The following is a 20,836-nucleotide window of genomic DNA, read 5'->3' as shown; positions in this document are numbered from 1 at the left end:
CTGATTCAAACGATAAGCGCACATGCGTGATCAATGGACGACAACGAACCAAGCGTTTCTTCAAACCTCGAAATGTTTTGTTTGTTGCATGGCACCGCTGATGTCACCTGACACATGTGAACAACTGAGCATCTCAAAAGACAAATGACTCACATCTCTCCGCACCAAGGTTGGAGAATAAGATGAGTCAGAAAAACTGTACATCATGAATTTAAAAATAAATGTGCAGGTAAAGCAAGAATCACAAACGAAAGTGTCACTGACACTAGACGAGCAGGAAAGTTCAAACCGCAGCATTACGGATCATTGCTTAAATGACGAATCATGCGCCACGTGTTATATAACAGCGTGTAAGGATGACTTAAAGCAGACTGAGGTTTGGCATAACTTTATTTTTTAGCAGAAAATCCATTCAAAACAAACAAACGTTAATTTTAACTTAGCTACTTGAAATAAAGTTTTGTGCAGCTGATGCACAGAGAAATTATCATTCAAATAAATTATATCCACTGTGGATACAGATCCAAAAACATATGTGCCTCTTATTATTATGTGCCACATAAAAAATAATAATAATAAAAAAATATTATGATGTGCCACATAATATGAGATAGGCTATAAAGGGGACCAAAAGTTTGAAACGATTAGAGAAATTATTTTATTTTGCAATTAAATATTTCTGTGAGAGTCAATGTGCTGTACCGGGATTCTCAAACAAACAGAGCAATTGTTTAAATTACAAAATGACACACTGTATCACCGGCATGAAATAGAAATTCACAATCACCCTATCTAGCTGTAAATAAATGTATGTCATAGGCCTAGACATTATTGTGAATGATTTGTAAAAAAAAAAAAAACTCAGCTGCACTACTTCCTGAACTTTAGCCAGCTCCTTTGTTTCCTGTCTGCCATTATTGGACAAACTGATTAATCCAGGTGTGTCTGATTATTGTTGTTGGTCAGGCACACCTGGATGAATCAGTTTGTCCAATAATGGCAGACAGGAAACAAAGGAGCTGGCTAAAGTTCAGGAAGTAGTGCAGCTGTGCATAAAGCAATCTTATTTGTAGCCTACATTTTTGTGAATTTTATGCTTATACCTTTTTCTAAAAATCGTACATTTTCACACAGTTCACATACGCCTATATTGAATGCAATACAAAATCGACATAGTTACGTTTTCCTTTGAGATTGGGTTGAAACGACAGACTGGTAGCAACGTACCGTATTGCAGGACTTAAAGGGATAGTTCACCCAAAAATGAACATTTTGACATAATTTACTCATTTTACTCATAATTTACTTTTTCCGATAATGTATTTCACTTATAACACAATATGAAAGAAAAAATCTTCCATTTCATTGACTTGAACGTATATAGGCTATAGGCCTATATATATTAAAATTTTCAGACCCCACTGTAAGACATATCTTCAAATAGTTACATATAATTTAATTAAATATTTATAAGAACGATTTTAAAAAAGTAAAAAAAATATATATAATATTTAAGATGTGCAAAGCAAAGTGAGCTGGCATATATTGCAATAGTATGATTTTACATATTGAGCAAAATAAAGGTGCAATAAAAAAAAATCATGTTCATCTTCCTAAACAATTATTATTACAGCCGTTCTGAATTTATTCAGACACCTGTTGCTGAGGAGTCATGATCTGATGATATTATTAGTTATTATTAACCAAAGCCTGTATTACATTTAAAAGAACAAATTATGCTAAATGTGCCACACAAAACTATAAAGATCCAACTGAAATGATCAGAGATATTTATGTGCAGAGCGGCAGGTGCTACACGCAGACACATTACAGGAATTAAAACCTTTTTAAACAACATTTTACTCTTATTAGTCATTTTTATGTATTTAAAAAAATATATATATAATGAATTTATACATATAAAATATTTATAGAAATAATAGCATCTATTCTGTATATATTGATCATACAATCTTAAAAGATTGAGTTTGATTCCTTTTGATATGGCTCCTCACATGTACTACTCCTTTCATAATTCATTAATTTGGCGTGTCTAGCTTGTTTTCAGGTGGAACAAGTAGTTTGTACACTTTTAAAGGAAAAATAAATATAAAAAATAATATTTTCCATCCAAATCTACACTGTAAAAAATATTTTCATTATTTGACATCACAACTTTTTTTCCTTTGTCAAATCAACTTAGATAATTAATGTAGTTCAGATAACATAATATTTTGAGTTTCTATTGATTAAACCAATCTCCCTCATTGCATTAACTCAATTGTTTAATTTCAATGAACTCAAATTTTTAAGGCAACTAGGTAACTTACTTTTTCAAGTTAAACCAACAATATTTTTTTACAGTGTAGTGGTGTGCATATTCAGCTTCTACAGATTCATCACAAACACCAGTTCAAAAGCTGTCACTGGCACGGTACCTTTTCATAAAGTAACACCTTTGCAATGTACTTCCCTTTAAAGTGTACATACCAGTACCTTTTGAAAGGGAACTGCCCCAGTGACAGCTTTTTGTACCTTTTCCCCCCCCTCTGAGATTGAGTCAGACTCCAGATTTAATCTAAACCATGAACACACCAAAGTAGTTCTCAGCAGCATTGGACAACACAAGTGTACAATTCTGCACCTTGACAAAGACAGCATCTCCCTTGTAGAGATGAAACATGCCGCCGAGGAAGCTGTTGTCTATGCTGCCGTGGAAGCTGTTGTCTACTACGACTCTCTGCTTCTGGAGTTTAAGATGAAACCTAGAGGACTGGAGAAGCAGAATGTCAGCCCCGTATCGATCTGTAGTCCGCAGCACAGAGTGGGTGCATGTGATTTTATCCTCTTTGAAGTTGATCTTAGAGTAGACGGAATAATATCCCTCTTTCTCTATGACGAGTTTTCCCTCAGCCGGCTTGAGCTTGACTTGGTGAAGGATGGATTCATGATGCTCGTTCCACAGCACGACTCCATTGACAGTTGAATTACCAGCTGCATGGGAGAGGACAGCATGAGCGTCATGTACATTAGCACTCAAATGTTTCACCGCTTGACTGAATTTATATTTCTCATGATTTTAAGGAAAAGTAAATCCAGCTAACAAGTGTCCAACATACATGTGCAATTTGCTTCAGTTCGGATTACTTGGGAAATATTCATACTTAGTTGACTGTCAATAATGCCAAATAAACTAAACCTAACGTCTAAAGTAATAATAATAATAATAACAGCTGTAAAATTACTTGTCAGTTGTGCCATTGGTTTTGACGGCTTCATTTCTCCAAGCTGTTGGTGTTTGCTGAGTGCGACATCTTTCTCTATAAAAAAAAAAAGCATACATTTAAGTGCAATTTGATGTTCTTCATATGCCATATTTAACTACAATTTATGAAAAAATGCAAAACAATGTCACGCATCAAAGTAAACTTGATGTAAAACGTGATCTTTACCTTGTTTTCTCATGGCAGTATGAGATTCACTTGGAGGGGTCTGAAAGGAGAATAATACATTTATGAATTCACTTTGAGCCTATGATTTTTTTAAATGGGTGAAAACACCTCAGAAAAACATTACAATAATGTATCATGAACTGTTGCTTCTCCGCCGTATATTGTGTCTTCATAGAGGCAAACTCCTGCACTTTATCTATTGTAAAATAACATCAGGTCATAAGCATCACCTCTACATTTTCTGACCCAGATAGCACACTTTATGTCTTGTTTTTATCTGGAAAATATCTGTTGTGTACAAACTCTTACAAAAAAAAGTATACTTTTTATATACATACACTGATGTAAAAACTTTATTATTATATATATATACTTAATAAACTAACTTTAAAGTTGATTTTATTAAGTATACTCAAGTCATGTTTTAAGTATAGTAAGTAAACTAATATCAATGTACTAGTATAGTAAACTTGTAAGTGTACTTTTTCGATTCTGATTGGGACTAAATTGGTCCACTTTCTGGTATAAAAAAAGTATACTTTTATGTGTACTATAAGTGTAACAGTACACGACTAAGTTCACAACTACGTTTCTCATTTGTACTGCTTCTGTACTACAAGTGACTAATACGTATACTAGTAGTTTACTATTTATGATGAATACTCTCAGTAAACTACTTTTTTTTAAGACAGTATGTAAAACAGGAATCAAAAGAGTAAACACAACTACAAGCCAAGTATACTTAACTATACTTATAAATATATCTTGATCAAAAGATCGAGTACAAGTATAGTCCAAAAAAACTTAGACTTTTCTGTCTTAGCCTAAGTCAAGTATACTTACCGGTAAGTGCAATTTTAAGTATATATCTGAGAAGTGCATAAAGTGTATTTCTGAGAAGTATATAAAACGTAGACAGAGTACTTTCTTATTTTTTTGTTTAAAAGAATAGAGCACACTTGAATTCACTTTTTTGTAAGGGAACATCTGATAAGCATATTTTAAAAAGCAGTTTTACATACATTCTAAATCATAAACATAACATATATATAACATCTGACAGGAAACGTCTCAGAGACGTATGGCATTCTTCCAGATGAAAACATCAAATAGAAGTATGTGTGCTTTGAGGATATAATGCTTCATATTTATCTACTTTTAACATTTTTATGAAATAGTGGGTATTTATTTGGCACAAACAATTCACAAAACACAAAAACACACACACACAAATCCAATAAACAGGATTTTAGTATTTAGTCGGCATGAAATGAAACTTCACCCTACTGTATCTGTTTTATAAATGCATGTTATAGATCTTATTGTGAATGATTTACACTGGAAAAAATTTGACCCCGTATATATTTATTTTGAAATGTCATAACTGATCTTCCAGTAAACCCCGTCCCTATAAGCTCACGTTCATCAGCCTCCACTTTTGAGTGCAACTTCCCCATTTCAAAATCCAATCAACAACCAATACAACGAAGCAAGTCGCCGCCCTACAGGTTTTATTCTCCCGGATGTATGTGACGATACGGAAGAAAAGATCGGTCGCCACTTCCGCTTAATCGCGACTTACTGGAACACATTTTACGCTATCTCTATACAACTTTTTAGTTTTTACAACTTTATTTAACATTCAACATTTCTTGAGAGCTTATGACATTATTTAAAAAAAGAAAGCAACTATCTAATGTTCGCTCAGTTGTAAGGCTGTGTATAATAATAAATAATCTGCGTATAAACAGTATAGGCTTACGTTATCAAGCACTGCTAATGTGTAAACCGAAAATGTGAGACTTAGTTATCAATGAATTACAATAATTGCCATTCAAACATATTATTTCCTGTTAACCTAATTTGTGTCACACTGCAACATCAGATCAGATAACCCCGCTGCAGGTTGGTTAAGACCCATTTCTCATACCCGTGTTTGTTAGGTCAAGGGTTAGGACAGGTTACCACAGCACGCTATGTGGTTTGAGCAGCGACAGGGTCTGTCCAGCTACATTTCTGCAAACTTCATGTAAATGGACAGAAACATCGCAATCTACACAGTGTATATTCATGTACATGACTGACAATGCGTCTACTTTGCATTCTGTTTTGTTGTTGTATTATTTCAATAGTCCGCTTTAGACATTCTACTAACTATAAGTAACTTTACAACTACGGTACATCAACTTATTCCACTAACCCTAACCCTAAGAGTTAGTCGACATGTACCGTAGTTGCACATTTTTAAATTGAGTTCTTTATCATTTTAATTTTGATGTCTGAGATAACTGTTACTGTGAACAACACAATGATAACTTTATGAGAAACACAATCAGGAGGCTGAAATAAAACCCCAGATGTGTCTGAGATGAACTAGTGTTGATGCTGAATGAAAGTTGGACTGGATGGTACTTACAGGCTGTTCTTTGGTTGAGTACAGACGGTAGATGAAACAAGCTTCAACGGTCAGTCCACACAGAGCCACAATGACCAGGATCACCAGCAGCGTCTGGATCCCCTTCTGCCGCTGTCTAAAGCCGGGTTTGGGCGGCAGCGGAGGGGGTCTCATGGGGCTGTCCACCACAAACACCGAAGGATACGAAATTTTACCTGGAGCCATGTGCACACCGTCTCTGGCCGCGTTACAGATGACAACTGCACATCCAGAGAAGTGCAACAAGACCCACTGCGACACAATGAGAGCGAGACCCACTGTCAGAGCGAGAGATAACCATCACTCATAAAAGCCCACAGGTGGGCGGTCGATGCATGCGAGCCAAAAAACTGTCAGGCCACTCTCAGAATCTGCATGCAGACCTGCCTCAAGGGATGCTTACAGCAAAATCTGCAAGTGCGAAGAAAAATGTGCAACGTTTGAATCTAATTTGGTTTCAAAACGAGTAAAAAAAAAAAAAAAAAGGTCTTTCAGACCGACATGTTCCGTTTGGGTCTGAGTAGGTTGGAAGTGGAACCTATAATGGGATTTAGTAAAAAGACGTGGTGCAAAAGCCTACACAAGCATTTTCATGGCCATGCAACTGGCCCACCAATTCACACCTTCCTCTCTCCTGTGCATCAGCTCTCAGCCACAGCTTCCCGTCCTAGAACACACACACGCTTCTTCACTGTTTAACCCTTACAAAACACTGTAACAAAGGTGGTCAAAAATGGCCGGCCTTTTAAAAATTGCTTGTAAATATCTCGGTATGCTATATTATCACCAAATATTGGATTGGAATATTGGATAACTTGTTTTCTTTCAATTAGGACCGGTTTTGTATTTATTTTTGGAACTGAGAGATAGTAGGTCTGAGTGATCTGAGATTACACCTCAGTTTTTGGTTGAAAATATGCATGATTTTTTTATTATTTTGTCAATATTCATCAACATGGAAACAATTGTACTGTTTATCACATTAATGTTCTTTAATGGTTAACTAGGACGTTTTTTTTTTTTTATGATTTTATTTTGTACAAAATGGAACAAAGTCGCACTTGTGGTGTTCCTGGTCAAAATTTACCGGCCTACAAAAACAAAACAAAAAACACACAAAAAACCCACATTCTATATATATATATATATATGGTTGATGGTCTGAGGATAAAGTTAATTTCTGTGAATGTGAGAGTGTGTGTCTGTGTGTGTGTGTGTGTGTGTGTGTGTGTATGTGTGTCTGTGTGTGTCTGTGTGTGTGTGTGTGTGTGTGTGTGTGTGTGTGTGTGTGTGTGTGTGTGTGTGTGTGTGTGTGTGTCAGTGGTAGTGCACGTGTGCATGTATCCAGCCATGCACAGGTCTGAGCCCTTTATCTTTGCAAGCACACATGTGAACATGAATATGATGAAAATGCTTCTAAACACTAATTGTTTCTCTTACTTTCCATCTCCCCCATTTATTTTCAATGGATGCCCATTTTTGACCAATAATATCAAAGAGGCCAACAGTCAGTCAGTTTCATTTAAATAAATGTAGTTAATACAAAACCGGTCCTAATGGAAAGAAAACAAGTTGACAAAAAGATTGAATCCAATATTTAGTGATAACATAGCATAATGAGCGATTTATAAGCTATTTTTTGTAGGCCGGTCTTTTTTGACAGGGAACATCAAATGTGTGACAAGGTGTGGGGGGAATCCCCAAAAAGTACAAGAAGTATCCTACAATTTTGGGGTAGTTATACTCTGTGTGTGCAAAGTCAGTATTAGTCCAATGTGATAAGATTAACTAGCATTTTCGTGGAAAAAGAAAATCCTCTCCAGGTTAAAATGACCTGAACACAACATAAGGGTCAAGTAACTGAAGAAAGACATTTAAGAACACTTCACACAAACCCCATAAAAGTTGTTTTTGAGCAGTAGAACACAATAGAGAAGTGACGGCCAATGTACTATTTTTGTTTTGTTATAGTAGTGTGCACATGAGAGCAAAAGGGTAACAATAGTCCCCCATAATTAGACCAGTAAACACGAGTATTGAGCTGGTCTAAAAATAAATGCAAGCAGACTGAGAGAGAGCCATCCACTGAGAAGAGAATACTCGTTCAGTCCATATTTAATATTTGATGTCGTGTCATATCTTGTGACATACCAAACAAACATCAAAGAAAGGGTAGTGACTTTGTTGTTGCCAGCATCTGGGCCAAAAGGTTGTCCTTGAACACACCGCAAAGTCTACATCCAACAGCCTATACCAGTGCATCTGTGCCTGCGTGAGAGGAACTCTCCACACCAGCAGGTGGCAGTAGTCTGGATTCATTGGTCAAAAAAAGAAAGCGAAACGAAGGCTGAATCCGAAATCGCCCCCTATAACCTCAAATAGGACGTTTGTAGTGATGTCCGAAACCATAGTGGACGTTATTGAGTGCACTTGTTCAATCCCACATTGCACCGAAATTACGAATGTACAACCGGTGTGTGTTCAACCGCTGTCCGAATGCGTCACTCGTTTTCATTCAAGTGAACAGTATTAGTGGACTAACATAGGGAATAGTGAATGAGGGTTTAGGGGGCGGTTTCAGATTCAGCCTAGGACTGCAGATATACCAGTAGCCTGGCAAGCCAGACTTACATCAAGATGTTTTGTCTGGCAACTCTCCATAGACACGGCTTAATCCGAGGGGCGGGATAAACGGTTGTCTCTCAAAGTCCCTCTGCACGCAATAGGATAGCGCTACAACCAACCAGAGCAACGAAGAAGGTGACGCAGTCAGAGCGGCAAAGATCCGGTCCAGCAAAACTCCGAACACTTCTTCCTTTTTTAAGAATGACTTAAGTGCCGTTCTTTGCTCTTTTCTTAAAGAAAAACTTAACTCCAAGTCCTCCAGAGTCACGGCCAAAGCCAATTCGAAAGGCCGCTGTTCTCCATCCGCAGCCGCCATTCTTTGTTTTCAAGTGGCAGCCGTCGCAACTCTGTCGTCATATATTAAGCCCGCCCCCGCCTACTCTATACACGACGTGATTGGCCTGACCCAATTTAGGTTTTTGCAGCTAGAAGGTCTATGGAGAGTTGCTAGACTGCCCTGGCTGCAAAATACATTGTGCTGCCGCTAGGGTGCGTCTAGATTTCTAGACTAGATATACAGTACAAGAAAAGCACTTCCTTACCGTTTTGAATGTAGTTCATGTTGATCAGTTGGTCTTCACTTTCCTCATTCCATATGGCAATGTAAAAATATTTGCGTATTAGAATGCTCCGACATGATGTTAAATTGGAAGAGCTTTCTGTGTTCGATCTTGACTTTCGATCTTGATTGTTTGCCTGCTTTCATTACTTTCTCAATTCTTCGAAGCAGAACAGCCAATCAGAGTCTCTCTCACCAATGCCGATTCGAACACGCCGAAGGGATCCTTTAAACATGTAATAATTACAGTTTGAATGTCAGCCCAACCGTGCTTGCTTGGCGAGTGAGAACTAGTCTTATTGGTCGCAAGGTTACTTTATATTAAATCTGTTCAACATATAAAGCGATTTTGTATGTTCAGAAGACTTGAATTACACCTCTCAATTCTGGATTACTTTTACAATGTCTCTGTGAATCTTTAAAGCTTTACAATTTTGGATGGACAAAAATGAGGAGAGAATTGTAAAAAACAATCTTAATTTTTGTTCTGAAGATAAACTAAAGTCTTATGGGCAGTGTGGGGGAAAGTTACTCAGCATTGCAATATTGCATTACTTCCTAAAAAAGTAACTAGTCAGGTCACTTTATCTGTTTTTGTGTGAGTGAGATGAGTAAATGCCTGGTCACATTTATCCTAGAACTACAGAGTAAATTATAGAATTTTCATTTTTAAGTGAACTATCCCTTTAATTGAAAGTCTGTATTGTATTAAGTACAAACTTGACAATTCACACCAAAGCAATGCTATCATGATAAGTTAAATCTTCAAAATCTGTTCATAGACCTAACTAAAATAAAGCCTCTTCTTAAAAGGTTAATTTTATGTAGGCTAATTTTAGCTAGTTATGTTCTCATAACGTTTCAGGGATGTTCTGCGTGACAACTTCTCATATGGAGCCATTAACACTAAGGGTTATTATTTTTCCTTATTATAAACAATAAACATTCCCAGAGCGTTGCAGAAATGTTTTTGTGACTGGCATTAGTGTAGTAGCCAGCATTTAATTAAATTAAAACATGAAGATCACAACGTATTTAGTCCCAAGTGCAATTTATAGCCAAAATGTAGCCTAAACCAGTCTACGACCTTTCATTCGATCTCCTTCAAATGGTCCTGGAACGTTCCGAGAACGTACTAAGTAAACGTGTCTTGCAACAGAAACATTGAGCCCTACAACAACACTATGAAATGTGTCATGTACTGCGACGCAACGAAGAAAGCGCGCGTTGACGCTCAAATATTGACGTCCGAACCCAATCGACAAATCAACGAGGCTGCTTGCGCGTTTTACGCGACGCGGGAAAACTATAACGCGTCCATTATCAACGAAGCTATGGCAAGCCAAAGTGTTCACAAACGCCTGGCCAGGCGTCCGATTGCACATTGACACGTCAAAAGCGTGCGTTCGACAGCCAAACGCGCGTCAAAAGCGTGCGTTTTTGCCATAAAAGCGCGCGTTCTTGACGTGCTCTTTGTGAACACAAAAAACGCGCGTCAAAAGCGTGCGTTCGACAGCCAAACGTGCGTCAAAAGCATGCGTTTTTCGCATCAAAGCGCGCGTCAGGAACGCGCGTTTGGCTGTCAAAACGCACGCTTTTGACGTGCGCTTTGGGGTCACCGAAAATGCACGCTTTTGACGTCTATCGTAACAAAAATAGGCGTTGAAAACGTGTGTTTTGACTAGGACAAAACGCACGCTTTTGACGTGTAAACAGTTAACCCAAACAGGCAGTACAAAACGTGTGTGTAGTTTCCAACCAGGCGAAAAGGACGCGTGACATACTGGCTGCTGAAGGCTTGGGTCTAACCATTTCTGTGGGCTTAGGGGGGTTTAGCTACAGTTCATAGACTAGGCTACCACCATTTAACATGCCATAGATCAGGTTATTCAGCCTATCTATTTTGTCCTTTTTTTGTAGAACTTATAGAAATAATATATTTAAATTGCAGTTTTATCAACATTTAGATAAAAAATAAAATTGCCTTGTTTTTCTTCGCTCATGCCTTTGTCCCAAAACATTTTCAATCCTAAAACTTCAAGAAAATCAATGCTAAATATCTGGACAAGTTCTGGGCCAGATTTTAGGTTGATGTCTCAATAAATGAGTTTTAGCAAAGATTGTATTGTGCGCAGTACCAACATTTTCTACTAGATGACATCCAGACTCCACCGATGAGATCTAGGACTTCCATGTATGGTTTTTAGTGATCTGAACCTTATATTTCCATACTATTCCAAATATGTATGAAGTAGATATCCTAATAGTTAGGGCAGTACTGTTAATATTTGATTCGATTTCAATCTCTAAAACACATATTAAAATGTACGGAAAGAATCAAAGCCCAAGTTACAGTTTGCCTCCACATCACAAAGGAAGAATCTATTGGTATTTATCTACTGCTGTCATTTCTTTTGATAAATACTTGTTTGGGGTGCTCCATTTTTAATTTAATTAAAAGTTAGGGTTAGCTCTCTCCCTCTTTCTCTCTCCCTCCCTCTCTCGCTCTCTCTCTTTAACCTACTGAACAGGGTCTTACTTAGGTGTTCCATAGCAAAGCCCTCCTGCTCTTGTTCTATATTATATACAGTTGTTTTTCACTTCTATGCTGCAAGACTGAGCTCCACAGAGAAGGTTTGTTTCTGTTCCTCTGCCTACTAATGCAAACAAGACAAAAATGTTTGATGAGTCACAAAATAAAACAACTACATTGTGTTAAACAACAAAACATCCCTTATGTACAGTTTATAATTGATGTGTGTGTGTGTGTGTGTGTGTGTGTGTGTGTGTGTGTGTGTGTGCGTGCGTGTGTGTGTGTGTGTGTGTGTGTGTGTGTGTGTGTGAAATTTGAGATCGAAAAACTCTACTGTACTGTGTCCCAGTGGAGTTTTGCTGCATCTAATGGGGAAAATGCGTCCAAACTAAATCTTACTGAAAGCTTGTTTTTGGAGATATCAACCTCAAATTTGGAACTTATTTAGTTTTATGGTTTTGATTTTCAGTTTTTTTTTTACTTCAACATATTTCATAAAATATATGATTTATATACAATATTAATAATTGTCATAAACTTAAACCTATATAGCTTTTTTTTTATTTCACTTGCCAATCGTCTTCTTTAAAATAAGACCAAAATTAAGTCTGCACTCCCATGCTTCAAATTTTTTGAGTGTCTGCACATGGACATTTTTGTTCACTATGGACCCCTTATATGTATGTGTGTATATATATATATATATGTGTGTGTGTGTGTGTGTGTGTGTGTACAATTTAGGATGGGTAATTAGTTTGCTTCTGTTCATCTTAACTCAGAACTTCAAAATTAAGTTTTGTTGTTTCAGATTTCGTGAAACTCAACTTGTATGTTTGGCCTTATACCTAAAGCATAATTGCACTGATTACTGGCAACATTGTCCATTTGTATTGTATCAATTCTACAGCAAACCAGAAATTATAAAATAATAAAACAATTAGACAAAGTGGATAACATGTTATAATCTTACAGTGGATACAAATTATCAATACTTTTCACACAATTCAAAGAATAAATATCTGAATTTATGATTTATAAAAATGTCTTTAACCTCTATTTTTAAGACTGCCCCTCCCCGACACCCGTGGGACACTTGCCATTCTACATTATAACATGACTATAACACGCGCTTTTACTCTTTCCGTACATTTTTGGGTTTTAGAGGTTTAATTGAAAGCAAATATTAACATTACTGCCCTAACTATTAGGATATCTACTTCATAAATATTTGGAATATTATGGAAACATAAGGTTCAGATCACTAAAAACATATATGGAAATCAAAGGGTCATCGGTGGAGTCTGGATGTCATCTAGTGGAAAATGTTGGTACTGCACACAAATATTTTTTCCTAAAGCTCATTTATTGAGACATCAGCCTACAATCTGGCCCAGAACTTGTTCAGATATTTAGCATGGGTTTTCTTGAAGTTTTAGAGTTGAAAATGTATTGTAAATATATATATATATATATATATATATATATATATATATATATATATATATATATATATATATATATTATGTAATACAACAATATGTATTTTATATATTTTTTTTACAATTTTCATAGACTTCTATAACCTTTTTTAAACTTTACTTTTACAACTTTGTTTTACTTATTTAATAATCTGAGAAGTGTACCCTTTTAGTACCCTGATAGTTCGCATTGTGTAAGTAATGTTAACAAATACAACTTTTTATTTTAATCATTAGTAAACGTTGAAATTAACATGAGCAAAAATCAATAAATGTTGTAGAAGTGCAGTTTTCTTTTTTTTACTTAAATGATAACTATACTGGAATAACATTAACTCACCAATTATAATCCTCTTCTCTGTCAAATTTGCCATCGATAATGTCATGCTGTTTTGCTTGGGTTTAATGACAATACAAGAGACATAAACCACATAGGGACAAAGGCATGAGCGAAGAAAAACAAGGCAGTTTTATTTTTTATCTAAATGTTGATAAAACTGCAATTTAAATATATTATTTCTATAAGTTCTACAAAAAAAAGGACAAAATAGATAGGCTGAATAACCTGATCTATGGCATGTTAAATGGTGGTAGCCTAGTCTATGAACTGTAGCTAAACCCCCCTAAGCCCACAGAAATGGTTAGACCCAAGCCTTCAGCAGCCAGTATGTCACGCGTCCTTTTCGCCTGGTTGGAAACTACACACACGTTTTGTACTGCCTGTTTGGGTTAACTGTTTACACGTCAAAAGCGTGCGTTTTGTCCTAGTCAAAACACACGTTTTCAACGCCCATTTTTGTTACGATAGACGCGCGTCAAAAGCGTGCGTTTTCGGTGACCCCAAAGCGCACGTCAAAAGCATGCGTTTTGACAGCCAAACGCGCGTTCCTGACGCGCGCTTTGATGCGAAAAACGCACGCTTTTGACGCGCGTTTGGCTGTCGAACGCACGCTTTTGACGCGCGTTTTTTGTGTTCACAAAGAGCACGTCAAGAACGCGCGCTTTTATGGCAAAAACGCACGCTTTTGACGCGCGTTTGGCTGTCGAACGCACGCTTTTGACGTGTCAATGTGCAATCGGACGCCTGGCCAGGCGTTTGTGAACACTTTGGCTTGCCATACGAAGCTGTCAAACCCGGCTGTTTTGTCACTGCAACTTCACGAGAGTCCAAAACAACGCGCGTACAGTGTGGAAGGCGATGCTCGCGTGTAGTTCGGTCGCGTCGCTCGCAGTGTTTGAAACAGCTGCTCTAGTGTGTTTATGAAGAGCAAAGTAATGGAGCGGTTTAAAGCGACGCGTCTCGCAGTGTGTTTGCTACTCTTTCTGACGCTCTGCGTGGATTTGGGATTCGAATTCGGACAGAATAAGGACACCGAGTTCACTTTCCTTCTTCCTGCCGGAGCAACCGAGTGCTTCTTCCAAACAGCCACTAAAACCGGCAGCTTAGAAGTGGAGTACCAGGTCAATAACATCTTTTAAATTAAACTATTACAAATGATATCTTATTTAAAATGATATTTAAATGAACTCAAGAGAAGCCGGACTAAATAAGGAGTCGGCAAAATTGAGAAAGTAACATGTCAAAATATTTGTGTTTGCTGTTTGCTAAGTTAAGAATAGCTTTTGGTTATCATTTTATTAACACTATTAGTAACTCCACTGCATTACATTGCAATTTAGCTTGACAGCAATGACCAGGAAGTAGCAGGACTTTTCCTTTCACAGCTGTAGATGTTTTGGTCAAAGTGCATATGAAGCACTTCAGTAAAGATAGCCTACAACACTGTACAATAAGGTTTCATTATCCTAATGTTAATTTCAAAATGTATACATTATTAAAATCAAATGTTGTATCTGATAATATTATTTAATGGACATTAGTTAGGCTATAACAATGAACGTTGCATTTTTATTAACTAACATGTTTATAAATAGACTACTGTAACAAATGCATTGCTCGTTGTATAAACAGCTTGTGCTTGGTTTGGTTTCATGTGGATCTTTTCTACAGCTCTGGTGGGAACGGGAAGTTCAATATTATTGACATTATAGCCAATTGCATACTTGAGCAATCCTCATTCAGTCATTTTTAGAAATCACACACAATACTCTGTCTTTTGGTTATTCCTGTACAGCCCTGTGTTGTAACCCCTCAGGAGCTTGTCTGGTGTGTGTTTACGTTAAAAGCAGGCACAGCTGCGGGACAGCTGACCCGACCCAAAGCTCATTCCATGTGCCGGAAGGATCAGAGTGTCTCCAGTGCTGCATGGTTGCTGTTGCCACACTTTATCTCTAGTGACGCCGGCACACTCCTCATTTGAGCTGCTTTATCAGCTGCTGGAAGATAGGAGACCTGCTATTTGAATTTGGGGGGGAAAGAGACACGTGAAAGAGTCATAAGGGCAGGGGTTGAAGTCTTTGATAGGTACACCCATGTAAGTGTGAGAAATGTTGGTGTGACAAATAATCCAAGACTCTCACTCATAACTGTAGTGATTGACTAATACACATGGGTGGATTAATTAGCCAATATTTGGTCATTTTGAGATGACTTGACTCCAACTACGTGGCTGGTCAAAATTTCTTAATTTCTCTTAAATCTCCTGAATGCTTTGTGATTGGATAGTTCATATTTTATTATGTATTTTTAAGTGTATTTCCAAGAATGGACTTACTTTAAGAATGGACTTATTTAAAAAATTAAATTTTATTAATAAAATAAAATAAAATTAGATTCATGAAAATGATCCTTTATATAATAAACATTAACAAAAACAGTTCGGATGCTTTTTAAAATTGGAAAAACTTTTGTCCACCAAATTAAAGTGATTTAATTAAACCAATATGCCAATAATAGGTTTATATAAACCTATCCAAAATAGGAAAGAAATAAAACATAACATAGGAAATGTTATCATATAGGCTGTGGGACTGTGTTTAAAAAAAAATAATTTCTCGTTATGACACTTCAAAGATAGTTTTTAGGTTGTCAAACGTTATCATGGGGTGTGACTCCCCAAAAACATAATGATATATATATATCAACTTTACAAAAAATGTATGTGTACACATGTATTAAAGGTGTTGGGTAAATATGTTATTACTTTTCACTTAATGGTTACATCACATGGCATTTTTAGGGTGATAAAAGTCACAATGAAATTGTGTTTAATAAAGTTTATTATTAATGTAATATTGCGTTATTTATTGTAAAATATTTATCTGTGCACATCGTTATTTGATTTAAATTCATGTCCTCGTAATCTTTAATCAAAATCCAATCAAAAAAAATTTTTTTTTTTATTCGAGAAGCCATTTCACTCAAAACCATTTCACGTGAAACAATAGGAATTCATATTTCAAAAACCATATGGAACCAACATTTCTAAAAATTTACCACATTTTAAACTAGATTTTTTCTTTACTGTGGGCACCTTTTTTTCACTGTGCACTGTCCAGTGTGCATTAATTGGGCCAATTTAGTTTTTTGTTTATGTGTTATATTAACTCATAAACAAAACTCATTAACTCGTAAATGTGTTTACTCATAACAGTAAACACATTTACTTTACTGCTCTTATTTGCATAATTCATTGGTTCACATTATTCCAAAAGAAACGATTTTTGTCTGTATAATATTCTTCAAATCTTTCTGAAACAACTGATGTCACGAAGTCTTTTTTATTATCATACATTGCACACCTGAGGGATAAAATCAAGTCCTTTGTTGAATATTCAGCTGCACTTGGATAGACATTGCATTACAGAAGTAAAATGAGTAAAACGTTGTTTAATTTATCAGTCACCCTGCTTGAGTCAGCATGAAGCAGAAGTCACGATAGTCTTTTCTTCTCTATTGCAGCGTATATATCTGAGTGACACGGCTTCTCGAACAAGAAAAAATGAATTGATTTTGTCCATGGGGAATTGATAGGATGTTGTGGTTTGCTATTGGTCGATCTCATGTGAGTGACAGGTTGCTCCGCCCTCGCGCCAGTAAACACATCATCAGAGAAGAGAAGAGATGAGTTGCAAGAGCGAGGAGAAGTTATTTTGATTAAAGATGTGCACGGATAAATCATTTGTAGGAAATATTGCAATATTCCATTAAATATAATTGAGATTTGAACCTCTCTTAAAGGAATAGTTCACTTAAAAATGACAATTCTGTCATCATTTACTCGCTCTCAAGTTGTTTCAAACCTGTATGAATTTCTTCTGCTGAACACAAAGGAAGATATTGTGAAGATTGTCGGGGTAAGCAAACAGTTGATGGACCCCATTGACTTTCATAGTATTTTTTTTTTTCCTACTATGGAAGTCAATGGGGTCCATCAACTGTCTGTTACCCATATTCTTCAAAATATCTGTCTTTGAGTTCAGCATTAGAAATCAATTTATACAGGTTTGAAACAATTTGAGGGCGAGTAATGACATAAGTGAACTATTCCTTAACCCATCTGTGTATGTGCAGGTGATTGCAGGCTCAGGGCTGGACGTGGGATTCACTCTGATCTCCCCCAGTGGATACAGACTGGTCTCAGACTTCAGAAAATCGGACGGCATCCACACGTAGGTTTCACATCCCGTCGTGCGACGAGCTGAACCTTCAAACGTTTACTCGCATGCAGTTTGAGTCGGACCGCTATCATAACCCACCAGATTTGCATGTCCTCTGCTGCAAATTTGCATGCTGTCTGCAAGGCTGACCGTGACCACAACTTACTGGAAACAGTTGCCTGAAAATTCTGTCATCATTTGCCTCATGTTGTTTCAACCCTGTGTTTATGTGAACATAAAATTAAATAGTTTGAAGAATCTTGCATGGTTACCAAAAGGTTTTGGATCCATTGAGTTCTATTGCATAAAAAAAAAAAAAAAAAAAAAAAAGACGTTTCTAAAAATATCTTCTGATCTAATACTTCTCTGTCTTCCAGTTATGGTGTGCATTAGAGTAATCTTGCTGTGTCTGTCAGGGTGGACCCCGCTGAGGAGGGCGACTACAGGATTTGCTTTGATAACAGCTTCAGCCGTGTTTCAGAGAAGATGGTGTTCGTGGAGGTGATCGTGGATGGACCAGAAGAGGAGGATGAGGATGAGGAAGACTGGGCTGCTCTGGCTGAACCGGAGGACTCGCTGGAGTACAAACTGGAGGATATCAGGGTACACCAATCAAACATCATTCTGTGAACCTGATTTCACCAAGTGCAACATGTTCCTGGATCAATATCTTTGTTGATCCTGGAACAACATTTCAATCAACCAATCAGATTTGAGGGACAAGTTTACAGTTCATGTCAAGTTTAGGCTTACAGCCAGGGTTAGGTGCGTCAACATCAGTGTTATTCACCATCATTTCCCTCTGGTTTTAGACATAACTTATGGGTAGGGTTGGGTTTTCGGGATAGGGTTAGGACTGCATTTTCAGACAGGAATGTTGTTCCAGGATCAACACAATGTTGATCTAGGAACATATCTTACTTGGCTAAATCTCGGTGAACAAACAGGCAGATTAATGAAGAGGGTCTCTGTGATTTTGCCAAGTAAGACATGTTCCTAGATCAACATATTTTGTTGATCCTGGATCAACATTCCTGTCCGAATAATAAGCCCTACCCTTTTGTGGTGGCAAAACATATAATGCAATGCAATACTATGTATGTTGATTGAGATTAACAAGTAAAGTTTCCTCAAAAATATGATGTATCATATTTGATACTCACATTTTAGAAAAAAACCAAAAGAAAAAAAAAAACCCAGTTGCTTCAGTCCAGTAAATGTTCCTCTTGAAATATTACTAACAATATAAAGGTTATTCTCACATTTACTTTCTAAAAATCTGAAAAGATTTCACAGCAAAGACACGTGAACCACAATCTGAATGACGACATTTTTTAAAATTGTACTAAAAGGCCTTTTACTTTAAAAAAGTATAAAATATCATTACATGCTTTTCAGCAAAGTGTTGATCATGTTGATCATTTGTGGAAAGGTGTAGACATTTGTCAAATCCCCGGTTGAGCTTTAAAGCAGCTCTACAGAATCATTATTCAGCTCAATTCAGTTTAAAGCAACACTAAAGAAGATTTTTTACCTTAAAATAATTAGTATAGTATAGTATAGTAAATAGTTTCCAAAATCGTATCAGCGGTTCATCGAGTCGTAACAGGGTGAACGGCTCTTCTGCCTTCGCTTTGCGGCCCTATATCTGCTATAACCACACTAAGCAAGTTTGCCAGATCGGGTCGCGTTTCTGTAGTTCTAATGAGACATAAGAAAACTACAAATTTGGCTTGCTTTACGTCAAGCGTTACAATAGTCAGTATTTAGTTATTTAGCGAGTCGGTCGAATGGCGGAAGCCATGTTGCGCATCCATCTTGAAAATACATTAGCCAAAGAGGGACATACCTGGACATACCTACACTCGGTGGCACCGTGACGAAACGCCCTCGGAATGGGAGGGGCTAGAACGTAATATTAAGTTGGTAGTCATATACAATTTCACCGCTAGATGGAAGTAATTCCTACACAGTGTAGCTTTAAGAAAATAATTTGCAATTGACGCAGTGAAAAATACATCGCGGAGCAGAGAGGACACTGACAGCGTGCTGACAGACAGGACAGACCAGGTTACTTTTGACATTAAACATATTAAACAAAGTCTCACCTTTCAAATTTGGTCATTTTTTAAAAGAAATTTAAACAATAAATAGTGTTTTGTGGCTTTTTAATGTGTCGTGACAGATCGCTGTAGAGCATCAGTTAAAGCTGCTCATGAACCGATGTTAATCTACTAACTCTCCTGACTACTTTGTTGGACAAAATTATACATTACAAAAGTATGATTGGTCAGATCACCTGTCAATTGCATTTTTTGTTTGGCGCTGATCAGTTTTGCTCATTGAAATCTCATGCTTTGGTTACATTTTTGCATAGTTTCCAAATGTTTTACTGTGACAACCAATTTGCAGCGTTATAACAACGTTTTGTGTGAAGTTTTTTCTCATTCGTGAAAAACACGCAATGGTGTTTTCTCTCGCCACGCAGGACACAATGGATGCCGTGCACAAGAACCTGGAGCGAAGCAGTCAGATGCAGGCGACGCTGCGGGCGTTCGAGGCTCGCGACCGCTACCTGCTGGAGGACAACCTGTGGCGGGTTTCCTTTTGGTCCAGCGTCAGTTTGCTGGTCATGGTCAGCGTGGCCCTCACACAGGTCTACACGGTACGCAGGTTATTCAGTGACTCGCGCAGAGTCTGCACATAGCAGAGAGGAACTGGGGGAAGATGCTGTAACACACTATGCACTGTTAACGTAAAATACAAACAAATGGATTCTGGAAATGAAGACGTGAGGAAGCTCTCAGGTCGAGAGAAAAAAAAAAAACCTCTAGTTTACAGCAGATCTGGGAGTTTTTAGAGATATCAATGAATCTGAAATCTTGGAGCTTGACTCAGTTTTAATTGTAAGAGTTTTCTTTAGAGCGCTAACCAACACTGGTAAACACTACATTTACTTGAAGTACTGTAGCAACTTTTGAATGTGAATGTAATTTTGCACTTGACTGCGGTTAAAATAATTTATGAGACTTTTGAAATGAATAACACTGCTGTAAATTGTGAGTAACATATTCCTTATGGATTTATACGGCGGTGAAATAAAGATCCAAGGGAACGTTTCGCTTTGAATGGTTTTATTATACAGCACATTAGCATCTCATTTGGAGCAATTGCAGCTCAGTCATATGTGGCATT

The 20,836-nt window shown here is 37.1% G+C and overlaps 2 protein-coding genes across 4 annotated transcripts; one reads left to right on the top strand and one right to left on the bottom strand.

Annotated features, from left to right (window-relative positions):
* Positions 1 to 980: 980 nt before the first annotated feature.
* LOC306994569 (TNF superfamily member 14) lies at positions 981 to 9,744 on the bottom strand. 3 transcript variants are annotated; one of them, XM_079605151.1, is made up of 6 exons: positions 9,054 to 9,744; positions 6,510 to 6,553; positions 5,869 to 6,297; positions 3,453 to 3,492; positions 3,246 to 3,320; positions 981 to 2,994 (listed from the first exon to the last, which is right to left on the bottom strand). In XM_079605151.1, exons 3-6 carry the CDS (start codon positions 6,070 to 6,072, stop codon positions 2,579 to 2,581), a joined length of 735 nt encoding a protein of 244 aa, XP_079461277.1. In that variant the 5' UTR covers positions 6,073 to 6,297; positions 6,510 to 6,553; positions 9,054 to 9,744; the 3' UTR covers positions 981 to 2,578. The 3 variants fall into 3 exon arrangements, with proteins under 3 accessions (XP_079461277.1, XP_079461279.1, XP_079461278.1); XM_079605153.1 differs by lacking the exon at positions 6,510 to 6,553 and having other exon boundaries at positions 5,869 to 6,138; XM_079605152.1 differs by lacking the exons at positions 6,510 to 6,553; positions 9,054 to 9,744 and having other exon boundaries at positions 5,869 to 6,305.
* Positions 9,745 to 10,204: 460 nt separating this feature from the next.
* Positions 10,205 to 20,629, top strand: tmed1a (transmembrane p24 trafficking protein 1a). The gene is made up of 5 exons (XM_079605181.1): positions 10,205 to 10,417; positions 14,207 to 14,542; positions 17,556 to 17,653; positions 18,058 to 18,244; positions 20,130 to 20,629. The coding sequence occupies exons 2-5, from the start codon at positions 14,342 to 14,344 to the stop codon at positions 20,346 to 20,348; spliced, it is 705 nt and encodes a 234-aa protein (XP_079461307.1). The 5' UTR covers positions 10,205 to 10,417; positions 14,207 to 14,341; the 3' UTR covers positions 20,349 to 20,629.
* The last annotated feature ends 207 nt before the right edge of the window (positions 20,630 to 20,836 follow it).

The sequence above is a fragment of the Phoxinus phoxinus genome (assembly GCF_949152265.1).
Source record: "Phoxinus phoxinus genome assembly, chromosome: 1".
NCBI lineage: Eukaryota > Metazoa > Chordata > Actinopteri > Cypriniformes > Leuciscidae > Phoxinus > Phoxinus phoxinus.
Note: the sequence above shows the minus strand (reverse complement) of the source record. Positions and strands in the feature narration are given on the sequence as shown.

Coding starts and splice junctions, on each gene's coding strand:
- LOC306994569 (XM_079605151.1), bottom strand. CDS start 6,072: ATGGCTCCAGGTAAAATTTCGTATCCTTCGGTGTTTGTGGTGGACAGC. Junction 3,321..3,452: donor TACTGCCATGAGAAAACAAG/GTAAAGATCACG, acceptor TTTTTTTTATAG/AGAAAGATGTCGCACTCAGC. Junction 2,995..3,245: donor ACCAATGGCACAACTGACAA/GTAATTTTACAG, acceptor TCTCCCATGCAG/CTGGTAATTCAACTGTCAAT.
- tmed1a (XM_079605181.1), top strand. CDS start 14,342: ATGAAGAGCAAAGTAATGGAGCGGTTTAAAGCGACGCGTCTCGCAGTG. Junction 14,543..17,555: donor GCTTAGAAGTGGAGTACCAG/GTCAATAACATC, acceptor GTGTATGTGCAG/GTGATTGCAGGCTCAGGGCT. Junction 18,245..20,129: donor ACAAACTGGAGGATATCAGG/GTACACCAATCA, acceptor CTCGCCACGCAG/GACACAATGGATGCCGTGCA.